Source organism: Vanacampus margaritifer, chromosome 20 (genome assembly GCF_051991255.1).
Source record: "Vanacampus margaritifer isolate UIUO_Vmar chromosome 20, RoL_Vmar_1.0, whole genome shotgun sequence".
In the NCBI taxonomy this organism is placed as follows: Eukaryota; Metazoa; Chordata; class Actinopteri; order Syngnathiformes; family Syngnathidae; genus Vanacampus; species Vanacampus margaritifer.
This window is the reverse complement of record NC_135451.1, coordinates 4,084,864-4,098,252: the sequence shown is the minus strand read 5'-3', so window position 1 is coordinate 4,098,252 and position 13,389 is coordinate 4,084,864. Positions and strand designations below refer to the sequence as shown.

At 37.4% G+C, this 13,389-nt stretch overlaps 1 protein-coding gene across 2 annotated transcripts in view; it reads right to left on the bottom strand.

Moving 5' to 3' along the window:
• Positions 1–11,466, bottom strand: part of tpk1 (thiamin pyrophosphokinase 1) — an 82,274-nt gene extending 70,808 nt beyond the window's left edge. For both annotated transcript variants that reach the window (XM_077555063.1, XM_077555065.1), the window contains exons 1-3: positions 11,431–11,466; positions 7,339–7,422; positions 3,610–3,684 (exon numbers count right to left, since the gene is read on the bottom strand). In XM_077555063.1, coding sequence (XP_077411189.1) covers positions 3,610–3,684; positions 7,339–7,381 — 118 coding nt within the window. In that variant the 5' untranslated portion in view covers positions 7,382–7,422; positions 11,431–11,466. The remainder of the gene's footprint in view (positions 1–3,609; positions 3,685–7,338; positions 7,423–11,430) is intronic.
• Between the last annotated feature and the right edge of the window lie 1,923 nt (positions 11,467–13,389).

The following is a 13,389-nucleotide window of genomic DNA, read 5'->3' as shown; positions in this document are numbered from 1 at the left end:
TTAAAAACCCAATGATTTCCGCCACCGTGACTGCCTGGTGGAAGGCACTAGAATTGACAAAAGCCCAAGTGGAGCCCTGTGGACTTTCTCCCCTATGGCATAACCCCGACTTTCAACTTAACAACCAACCGTTTCATTTAGCTGTGTGGGAGCAGAAAGGAATTACACATCTCCACCATCTCTTCTCAGATATTATGTTTATATCATATACTGTACATCCTTGCTCCAAAAATACAATATAGAAAACGGAATTTTTTTACATTATCTACAAGTTAAAAATATGATAAAGAAAAAAATTCCAACACTTCGGGGTACGCTCCAACCGCCTGTTTTAGCTAAAGATATTAACAAGCTTTCTCCGACAACAACAAAAAAACTTTCAAAAATATATAAGTTACTTTCATATACTGATAAAATGTCTTTACCCATCTCGAAATGGGAGACAGACTTGTCTATAGCACCGGAACCTGACTTTTGGATTCAAGTTTGTGAAAACGCATTTAAAATGACAAAACACACAAATTTACAACTTATCCAATATAAAATTATTTACAGAACATACATTACTCAATATATGATGAAGAAAATGGGACTCTCAGACTCCGACATTTGTCTCCAATGCTTACAAAACACTACAGACACTTATGTTCATGCTTTATGGTTATGTACTCCGGTTATGTATTTCTGGACTAAAGTCTTAGAAAAACTTTCCGCTATTTTGGACTGTAGGATACCTTTATCTCCAAACTTGTGTTTGCTAGGTGACCTAACAACAACTGACTTACCACATAAACAATTTCAATCTACACTTGTAGCCCTTACTATCGCTAAAAAAACAATTCTTGTTAACTGGAAAAATAAACAAACTCTGAATATCGACCAATGGTCTAACCTCCTCATAAATCACATTTTAATGGAAAAAATATCTGCCTCAAATAAAAACCAAATATCAAAATTTATAGAAACATGGTCTACGTATATAGAATTTTTTAACCTAATTCCGGTTACTTAATTCTGTCTGTTAGCGAGAGCCACTACATCGTGATAACTTACATCGATGTTTCTGCATCTGGCAATTTATTATTATATTATATTATTAGTATGGGATTTTTTTTTAATGGGCTTTAGGTGAACTGATGAATACACACACGCTCGCACGCACGCACACACACACACACACGCACATACACATACTCACCCACATACAAAAAAAAGGGTATATATATATATATATATATATATATATATATATATATATGTGTGTGTATATGTGTATATATATATGTATATGTATTTAAAAAAAAAAAAAAAACATTTATTAATTTTTTTTTAATTGATTTGTTGGATTTAAAAAAAAAAAAAAAAAAAAAGGAGAGCAATGATGATGTCAAATCGAATGAACAATACTGAGCTCTCCTGTAAAAAAAAAAAAAAAAGAAAGACACAGTAGATCTATGTCTCAAGGCAAGACAGTCATGCTGAATATTCAGCCTGTGGCAGTGCAGGGGGACTTTGTATTGTATCAAATTAGCACTGTTCTGAATATGTATAAAAAATTATAATTTGAATAATAATTGTTGCAGTCGAGGAGACACAGGAGTATTGAAAAAAAGTTTACCATGCAGAAAGGTAGGTTATTTATGATGAATATATAATTAAAAGGCATCGCACAGGGAATGTGATCAGAGGGCAGGGAAGGGGTCATGTTCAGTGACAAGGTAGCACATTTGGCACAGCAGAGGTTACAAAGGCTTCATAGCACTTTTGAGCAAAAGCAACAGGGAAATACAACCTCAGCGCTAATGAATGTCGAGAGGATCTAAGTGAGGTGTTGAGCAAAAAAAGCTAATTAAGTTAAAACCGAGCTTCAGAGAAAAGAAGAAGTGAATTTTACTTTGACTTTGAATGTGCAGCAACTGTGGCTCTAGGGAATTGTTCTTCTCTACGAAACAAGATATCAATGGGGGCTACATTTCTTTAGACCAAATGGCAGAGGACTACAACAAAAAAAACAGCAAAGAAAGAAATGAACTTCCAGTCTCTTCTGCATGGGTTGTATAGTTTTATATACATTTTAATGATACTTTGGACCTTGTAAAATGTAAAGGCCAAGAAGAACCTGGGTAGTGCTGGTGACCATGTTAATGCCTCTATGACCACATTTCTACTGGCTAATTAGAGCAGGATAGCACATCATCACAAAGCTGAAAAAAAATCTAATTTATGACAAAGAGTTCACTGTACTCAAATGTTATCTACACTCATCAGATCTCAATCAAATTTCTAGATCTCAATCAAATTTCTATGTGCCTTGTGATGTAGTGGAATAAAATATTTTGATCCGCACCGAACAATTCCAACCGACACCTTGAACATAACTCTTCTGCTTCGTTGTGAGGTCAAATCTACATTGTTTTACAACAGACTACACGGCTACAGTAGTTATTTATCATCATCTTCATCATCATCATCATTTTCATGTACAAGCTGAAAATCGCAACAACGAAGATTGTGGTATGTTTATGGTATATTTATGTATGAATATAGGGAATTATCACTTAAACGGACAATCTGTAGGATGTAGTGCTATCTAATGGTGAACTAATAATTAAGCCATTTAAAAACCCGTTATTAATTTCAATAAATAGTAAATATAAATATAAATATATAAATAGTTCTATCAGATCAGTGTACAAATTGTCGTAGGCGGGCGCACATGTTTCACTGCTGTCCTTCCTGCTACGGATACCCGAAGGAGAAGAACGTGGCGAATATAATAATTGGTGGTAGACTGACGAAGTGTGGTCTCTCTTGAGGCACCGTAGTGTGCGCGATTCAAAATTGTTGTATTCTATTAGTTCACCACTAGATGGCACAAAATCCAACACACTGTCTTTTAAAGGGAAGCGTCATATGTTCAAGAAAATGTGCTGTTTGTTATTATCGAATATCGGGGATCCAATATTAATTTTAAAGCATGGTTGGCTCTGAGCTACCTAATCAGATTTTTAACCGCCAGTCTGCAGCCTTAGATTCTTGAGTGGCGGCCTTCTTGTTGTCCCAAAGTCGAGGCTTAACGTTTAAAGTGATATGGGAATCTTCATTGCATGTCTCGACTTTTTAAATAGCCTGCCTGCCCGAAGAGATAAGGCACACAAAATTGGTGACATCTTTTAAGTCACGTCCTAAATATTTTACCGACTAGCTTTTATGTGTTGTTGTCTCCACTGCTTTTTACAAACCATCAGCTCTTCTAGCCTGTTTCTGCCTGAGAGTGCCACTCTGGCATAAATTACCCAGATATAAAGATTATTTGTCAATATTTGGTTTAATTAAAGTGTTTGAAAATAAACAAGGTGGTTGTGGAATAGGTATTAAGAATTTTCTAATTAAGAAGTGTAAATCATGAAGAAACACATAAAGGCATATCCATAGTGATATTTTCATTTGTATTGACACTATGAGAAATTAAAGTTTGCTCCATTTTCCACATACAGATAAAAAGAACACACAGTACAGATAAGAGGCTCAGTGAAAATTTGCATACACGTGTAAAAGGTGTCCAATCATGTTCTAGCAAAGTGTAAGCAATGCATAGACAGACTATACCTTTACTCCATAGTATGTGAAGGTAGTCCTTATTCAAAGGCTGGTTCAGGATGATCAGACCGATCCTCTGTTTGCCTGCAGTCAGACAAAGCGAACAGCATGAATATAAATGTGGGCATGATTAACCAGACTTTTAAGAATTCAGTGGTGGTGTTTTTTTCCCTCCTGTCCTCTTCAGTCCTCACCAACACAAAAAAAGAAAAGAGGGAATTAAACTGAAGGAGTCAATATTGCTGACACTAGCTTTGATATGCGTGCCCAAACTCTGCAGCGTTGTACAATGTGTATGACCCCAATGGCCTGACAGTAAGAAGTTGTAATACTGTGACCTTGGGTGGCGCACCATCTGCAACTACATGACAAAAAGGCCCTTTAAAAGCAGCACAAAAACAACGAAAAAACATGTCAGCATGTCGCTTCTCTCCTTCCTGTCTAAGAATGTCCATGCTTCATTGTCAAAGTCCCTGTCCTGGGATAAATTGTTTCACAAATCTAGTTTGCCTCCTCCCTCAAAACGCCATCCATCTTGCCTCCAATCGTGTTTTTTCCCCTCTTCTTCTTTTGCTCCACTGCTAATGCCTAATGCAGATCTTCTGACTGCTACTTTGCAATTGCCATTTTTTTATCTGCAGGGGAGCAAAGAAATAATGGGAAAGTCTGCATCCTTGACAATGTAAAACTAGAGCTGCTCCAAAAGCATTAATGGGCCAAAGATTACAGCACCAGCTCTCTCTCCCCTCTCTCACCTTCACACTGTATTCCATTTATCTTACACTTTTGTTTGCCTTTATAAATCCTTTTCCATACATTTTTAATGTTACTTTTTGTGTCCAAAAAATGAATAATTGTTCAACACTTGATGATTGTTATGCTATTTTTTCTACTGAATACATGTACAGTATCTGGTTTTAGTTCAACTGGATCCTTGCAGCATTTCAAATAAATTGAATAGCCTGAAGTTGTATAATTTTGAATTTTACATAAAAGTCAGGGGGAAAATCTGCCTCAAAAGTTAAGCAGGTCAAACTAACTTGTGTGGCATCATTTGCAATGTGCAAGGATAGTTAAAAGTGCGTACTGTAATTTCACTGTACTGTGTTTTACATCTGTTTAATGGAGATATTACGCATTTTAAAATAGTTCCCAGGTGTCTTAATAAAAGGCCTGTGACATGTTACTTCTGTAATGGATTAAAAAAAAATACAGCTTGTCCCCTTTAATTGTTTTGAGGGGGGTTTCCTCTTACTCCTCACCTCGCCCCTTTCTATTGTGGAGTGTGCTGAAGTCCACAGTGTTAAAAGCAAGTCTGGTTCAATTGAAAATTTGCTAAATTTAGAGATTATTCAAGACACCTTTTCCAACAAAAAAGCAACTAACAACAAATGTACTCAAGCCACTTTTTATGGTCATCAACAAATTTGCAAAAACAATTAAGTTCCGCTTATCAGAAGCTAATAAATAACGCTGTTAGCTAATGCTGATCTGTGCTGATCCTGCTGATGCTGATGCTGATGCTGATCCTAACCTGCATAGCTTTAGCTTTGAGATGATAGTGTTCCTGTGTAGTCTAGCCATCGCCCAGCCAAGCTGCCAAGTCATCGATAGAGAAACGTGATGTAGGATCAGTGTCACACGTATATTAACATTTTCAAAGTACAGTACTTCAGTGTATAATTTCACACTTAATTGATGTGTAGCTACTCCATAGATCTAATTTTTACCTTTCATTTTTTATTAATGCCTTTAGCATTAATAAATGTTTTATGATAGCCATAGTACTGTAGTTTGACATAAGGAATGAAATAATTCACTTTACATGATATGTTATGGATAAAATAAATTGAAATTAGACAAACTTGGAAGTTAACCAATGTCAAGAAATTTGGAAGATGTGCTATCAAGGACACTGCAGGAAAAAAAACAAATCCTGCAACATTATGAATGCAAGAGGCCAAAAAGTTAACATAGAGAAAAAGCAATTACAGAGAATATACATTTTGTGAGCTGTGTAACGCCGAGTTTAAAAAGGCTTGGCTGGGGGGGAGGGAGTTTGTAAAGAGGAAACTTCTGGGTTTTTGTGTAAGGCTTGATGTTTACTATACAAAAGGTAATTCACAAAAAAATTGAGTGTTTGGCATGACGGAAATGAAACATGGAAGGAGGATAAGCAAGAGAAAAAAAGTAAGGAGAAAAAATGAAAGAGTGGAACGGAGGAGAGGATTTTGTCAGTCTCATCTCTTAATTAGCTAGGGGTCCACAAAGGGGAAAAAAAACTCAACCAGCCATGACTTTTCTAATAACCTCTTGTAAACACTCATGCACGAATAGAAGCCTATCCCTTTCTTGCACTGTTAAAAGAAATGTCACCTTGGGAAGCACTAGACAGCATAAACACCACAAACGCACATGCCTAAGCTCACAGCTCGAGTCTATACTACAGGAATTGGCATTTATAACTAAATTTTGGAATTTAAAAGTCTAACGCTGTACACCCGGGATTTTAAAATTCATTCAGGGGCTTATTTTATATTTTCTCTGCCAGGAGTCTCAATAAGGATTTCCTCTGAGAGATTAAATTTAGAAAGCAACAGAAATGTATTCTATATAGATGAATGTCTCAATCCAGAGACAAAAAGAGGGGTGAGAGAGGGGAGAAAGGAGAGAGAGTCCAAGGATTTTATTTTTTAGGCACAAGATAATCGCATGTGATAACAAATAACAAACTTTCCATGTTTGTGAGAAGGCTGGATGCTGTTTTCTGCATCATTTGAAGGATTATTTGCACACAAAGTGAATTAACACTTCAATCAACACAGATTTTACTAAAAAGAATATCTCATATTTGAGTAAAATACTTGGTTCATGACATAATTTGTAGACTTCTATGAATGGATTTTTCAATAGATGCTACATAAAACACGAAATATGGTGCCGATGCTGATAGATTTTGGGAGCTAAAAAAGCCGATATCCGATACATCCACCGATAACTGATATATATCCAATACAACGGCTGATATATGAAATAAGAATATTTTTTACACACAGAATATACCGTGCACATGAACAATAATATTTGTGATACCCAAATTACAATTCAAGACGAAGAAGTACTTTAAAATATGGAACTTCAATTAGTTACGCTGTTAACATAAAATGTTATATTGGATAATGGTTTTATAAATCTGGGGGGCCGCCAGAATTCTCTTTTCATCTTTCTTTTGTTCTCCATTTTCACAACTTTCCTCAACAGTGTACACTAGTTTAAAATAACAATTTGAAAGTACTTAGGCATGTTGTACTGAGCATGTTTCAGAAGCAACCCTAAGGCATGCCTGGAATGACACTGGAGGATCACGCAATAGCAATACGCCTGTTTCTTCTGAAATTTCTTAAGAAATCTCTTGTCTAAAATGTATCATCAAGGTAAAGTCTACTTTTAGTAAAGTCATAATATACACAAGTCAAACAAATCCAAGTGCATCTCATACTTTCTGTTTTGGGAGTTTTAATTTCCCCAGGACAGCATGTACCAATGAGACTGGGAGAAGAACAGGAAGGAATAAAATTGTGACAGCAAAGTGAATAAACAGGTGTTTTGCTCAGTTGCATACATCACACCAACCAACTTGTGTTAGGTCGCAAAAGGCAGGCTGCTTTTTCAATGTGTTTGAATTGACTGTGTGCATGTGTGTTTGCACCAACGAGAAGAAGGTTTGAGAGGAATCACCTGAGGGCAGCAGGCACTCCAAAGGTGACAACTCTTCGTCCATGACCGCGGGAGCACGTCTTCAATCAGGCAACTTGCCAGGACCTGAGGCGAGGAGTAGAGTTACTTTATCACCTTGCCTTTTATGCTTTTTGTCGCATGACTTTTTCCTCCTTGTCTCTGAAATTGTATCACATCCCTAGCTTTTAAATAACATGAATACACTTACAATAAATAAATTAATAACATCATTCTGCTGGAAAAATAAGTGCAACAGAATTGCAGTGCCTGTCAAACAATTGTCAACAGTGCAGTACTGTAGTGTAAGTGATAGGGCTTGCTATATCATATCACATATAATACTGGTAATATTTTACAGTATATACATACATCTCGAATACATATTTAAATATGCAGCAGCTAACAAGAGCAGCTAGCGGGAGAAGCTAGTAAAAAAAAAAAGCTTGCGAGAGCAAAGCAGAAGGTGAAACTCAACGATCAAGCACCACCACGGCTAACTACATTCGCAAAGTCATCCTTTGAGCATCCGTAGCAAGAAGATGGTGGCGAAACATGGCAGCCTCTAGTAAAGTGAAACTACAGCCATGTAAAATAACCTGTGATTAATAGACCTAAAATTAATAGAACATTTATGCGATACAACATTTGTTTGGATACTATTGACATAGTAGTTTTTTAAAATTAATGAATCATTAGTTCACCACTAGATAGAGCTAGTGATCACTGACTGTAGCTTTAATCAGCAAACACAGGTTTTGTGCAACAACATGGATGCTTTGCCCAATTTTAACTTCAACTCAAATGGCACAACTGCTGGGTTGCGACTCATTAGAGACTGACGCTGATTAAATGTGGTATATAATGATGCTATTATTAATATGAAAACACAGGAGGAGGAAATGCTTTGCAGTAGTGTATTGTGAGTTATGTGGATTATTGCAAGACTTAACAGAAGGGCATTTGGTGACTTCTCGATTGACTGACATCTTCCCAGCATGCTTTGCAGACCTCTTAGCAAATTCAATACAGTAGTTGCAATAAATCAAGCTAGTTGCTCTTTATTGATGTATGTACCCACCCATATTGTGTGTGCTTCCACAGTCCTGGTCCTCGAGGGTCAGAGTCCTTCAGACTCCCATCTTCAAACACACCTGATTCTAAAGATCAGGATCGGTATCAGGCTCTTGAAGAGGTTACTGATGAGCTGATTATATGAATCAGATGTGTTGGAGGACAAAAACATCTTAGGCCCCGTTCAGACGGAAGCAAAGCCGGCTTTGTTCCTCAAACAAATCTCGTACACACAGAAGCATTTGATGACTTGCGTGTGTCCAAAAGAAGATGCTGAAGACGTTTAACGACTGATATCCGCCATTGTTGTTGACAGACTAACGGTTCGCGCACAATCACGCGAGAATTGGCGCATTCGTCATCAATCTGCGACAATGCGTCATCATCGAGCTGCGACCATTACGTCATCACTGGAGGAGTATCCTGCATATGGTGTCCAGACGGACGTATACAGGGCGCGTTTTGAAATCTTTCCACTCTGGGGCCCGGTTTCAAAGGTAATCGGTTTCAAGCTCCAAACCGTGCCATTGTGTAGACGAACGGCCTAAACGGTAAGATACGTGTGAGGATACATTTAAACTGGCTTTCGTGTGGACGGGGCCTAAAACCTGCAGAACGCTGACCCTCAAGGACTGTGGAAGCCTGTTGTAGAGGTTGTAGGACTTAATATAATGTAATGAAACTCGAGTCAACGTTGACTCATTGCTGATGACTGATATTTTTTCAGTACAATACTTTTATTAGAAAATTACTAAAACAGGATGAAAACAATCAGATGATATATGCACTGACAATGGACAACTCAAACACTGAATTGACATAGACATGAATGTAGGCTGGGTGAAGCCTACTGTTGCATGATATTATTTCCAGCCAGAGAAGCAAATCACGTGGGCCGAACATTTTTTGAAAAGCCAGCTGGAGCCAGTATTTTTCCCCCTTCCACAGCTCTCCCTCACTGCACATTAAGAAATGGAAGACAATTTCAATCAATTAAAGTGGCAGACTCATTTCAGTCACTGCACATATCTGTTGCTGCAAGTGGCTCGCTCGGCCTCCTCCTCAAGAAACGCAAAAACACGTGATAAGCTACTTGACGATATCAAATTGTAAATGGCATTGTGGAGTTGTAAAGTTGACAGGTTGACCAGACTGTACAACCATTATAGTATGTTGTTTTTTTTACCCCAAAAATTTTAAACTACACAACTTAAAAAGTACTGTTTGCTTTTTCCAATGACAAACATGTGTTGGCAAATGTGACAATGTGATTTATTAATTGTTTCCCCTTACCCTAACCCTAACTTAACACAGTGTGCTTGCTTGTTGTTTAGGCAGCTCTAACAATCTATTTGGCCCCTGTTGGTTGGCTAACTACCGGTTGAGAAAATGCCTGATTAGCAATGCAGCAGAGCCCATATAAAATGTAAATATCGCCAATAACAGGCTTAATTGTGGCAGCCAAAATCCTCATAATGACTAAAATTCTACTAATTGTGCAACCTAGATTGACAATAAGTAATTGAAACAAATAATATACAGTATTTAGGGGACAAGAGCCCCACCCCAAATCCACATATATAGCCTACTATTTTTCTAAATGTTTCTGCATCACATCAATAATACTACTGTATCAAGCTTATATAAATATCTACTCATTTGCTACAAAATGTTCCATGTTTAAATATATATATACGACGGACGGACGGACAGACAGACAGACGGCCAGACAGACAGACAGACGGCCAGACAGACAGTCAGACAGACAGACAGACAGACAGATAGATAGATAGATAGATAGATAGATAGATAGATAGCATTACCATGAGGAAAATTAACATGTCACATCAGCGATATTCATATACTTATACATTGATATTAATAATATAGAAGCAAATACAACAGCAGCAGTGAGGTGAAATTCAAAGAAATTTGAATCACATCTCGGCAAAAGTGGAAAAAATGTCAACCTTAATATGCCAGATGTAGTACGAGGTGCCTTCCGGACTTTTTTGTAGAGCCATTTATGATTATCGTAGACTGTTGAAATTGTAGTATGTTATAACTGATGAGATGACTGACCCAGTTTTATTTTTCTATGTTGAAAGGGACAGCTGCAGCAGGACTTTAAACATTCCCTACTAAACTCCGCTTGTCATGGCTGTTTTTTTGAAAATGCAGTCCTTCAGACTGCTTGTGGACCATCTTACATGGGTCGATCATCGTTTTTTGAGTGGCACAAGAGATTCAAGGAAGGCAGAGAGTCTGTGAGGGATGATGAGAGGTGTGGAAAGATTAGGGAAGTCATCTTAAATGAAGTTAAATTTAATGTAAAGATGTGTTTGCTGAGTTTTCAAATGCCTGGTTCTGTATTTCTCGTTAACCCAATGTTGCTGTAAAAAAATACAACAACAAAAATACTCACATAAAGTAATTTATTTCCAATTTTCTCCAGCTGACAGAGAAAAGGCAGTGTGGTGAGTGTTCTCAATATATTTCTGAATTCGTCCTTATCAACCACACATGCCACGGAGTTGACCATAATTAATCACGAATCATTTTTGTTACTTATTACTGCACTAGTGTTTCTTAAATTTCACTCCAAGAATCATTCAAGTTTCAACCCAAACATGATTTTGTGAACGGGAGCACTTGCCAGCTGGTTTTACACAGCCAAAAACAAGAACTGCGTTATTTTGTTGCTCATACTTCACCCATACGTGAATTGAAATTGTTTGGCCAGGTAGTAAAACATGTTGCTTTGTTAAGCGACTGCTTAACCAGGCAAGATTCACAATTTAACCAGGCAGCATATGGCCAGTAATGTGGACTTTGCCCAAACCGAGTGGAGTGCACTGCTGTGTTTACTACAAGACACGCGTGTATGCCGACATGTAATCTTTTTATTTAAAAACAAAACAACAACCGGTAATTCACCCAAATATGACATATCACTTGAAACGAACTGAGAACACAGTTTGAATGTGAATAGTATTATTATTTGGCAAGAAAAAAACTCACAGGAGAGCGCTCCTTCCGCCATTGCCGACGTAAACAGTCAACAAGGACAAGGAAGGAAGCTTCTCAGCTGAAGGAAAAGTGGTGTAATTCTGTTTTAGGGACATCTAGAGGCCAAATATGGAAGTACTTTTATCTGCTCCTGCAACGTACCATAATTCAATCATGGCCATCTAGGGTCTTTTAAACTGCTAAACTTTTAAATGATCATGTAGGGGATGGGAAAGAAAAATAAGATTAATTAAAATAAAGACTGGTAACAATTAAAATACAAATTCAACTCTCCTACACTTCGATACACTTAGGACTCTGTTGCTTCTCCAAATCTTCTCTCAACCTAAGTCCACTCAATTTTTCTTATTTCTAAAAAACTTTTACAACAACTGCATATGTAACAAAGTGCAGTACACAATAATAATAATAATAATAATAATAATCCCAAATTAGTGAATATTTTTATTTTCATTTATTTTTTGTTTTAAGTACACCATCGCTCATATTGGCACTTTGCATACTGGAGGTGCAGATTTCTTTCCATCTTGTTGCACATGTTGTTTGAAGCTGTTAGTAGGATGTCATGATCACAGCATGCATGACATTACTCAACCACTCAAGACTTTTGCTGAAAAGCAGAGTTTGAAAGTAAACAAGAAACTGTAGTTCTCTAACAGTCAACGTGAGTAACACATACAGAAAGATCAATTCTCCTGTCCCGTTTCGTCGTCTCCCTCAAATCACTTTATTAAATTTTCGCACTGACTCTCATCCCTCTCCATAAAACATCTCCTCAGGGACACATTCAGCTTCATGTTGGAGGGCAAAACAAATACCCTCATTGGTAGCATCTTCTCGCAGCCATCCCATTGAGAGCAGACAATTGAACTGATCCGACATTCTTCGCTCAATGTAAATGGGGCTGCTGTAATGGCATGTTAAAATGCTAAAAACAGTCCACAGAGGATTTATATGAATGACTAAACAAACATTATTTTTGAGTGTGTGTGTGTTGCTAAAAAGTTGTGATTTTTGAGAAGTGACAATTCTGCCAAAATGCATACAGTTAGCAAAGGACTTTCATTTTGAAATACATACGCATACACCTACAGTACACAGTAGTGATGGTGCACACCTTAGATAAGTTGAGACAGCGGTAGAAGACACGCAAAGTGTGGAACCAAATCCCTCTCAAGGTGAATCCACTATGGGGGCTCGTTAAAACAAACTCTATCTCATCAATCAGCGGTTCTCCGGGCTTCCTGACACACTGCACATAGGGGGAGTGAGGGAATACACGTACACACACGTCACACACACACTCGCAGATGCACAAGAAGTCATTCATCCTTTAGCCATGCATTATAGATACATCTATGAATAAATTCCCATCTGACTGGATTAGTCATTGGAAGGAATGTTTTTTTTTTCCAAGTTTACCCCCTGTAGATATTAGATCAGAACTCCTGCTCCTCCCTGACATTTTATGCCCATCACTTACCAGTAATGATAGTGTTACTCTTTACATTCTTAAAGTGTTCACATTCAATACAAATCTCCATGTAGTCTATATGATACATATTTAAATATTCATATAACACTAAGTAGATCAAAGAATTTTCTCCTTTTTTATGCCTACACACAGCACACCCGTTACCATGGGCGGGCCATAGGGGTCCGTGCCCGCCCACCAAGACTGTGCCCCTCCCCATTGGAGGCATGGATCCCTAAAAAAAAAATATATATATATATATATATATATATATATATATATATATATACTTTTTTTTTCATTATCATATTTTTCATGGTAGCTAATTTTGTGTTTTAAAATACTGTGTTGTTTTTCACTCAGACTTTTTTGTTTTAAATTCTGCTGCAGAGTGACACCGTTCAAACGGGTGGCCCGTTCGAAGCAATATGTCAGCGCATCAGCCATATTGGACGTGGCAATTGTATTCGGCCTTA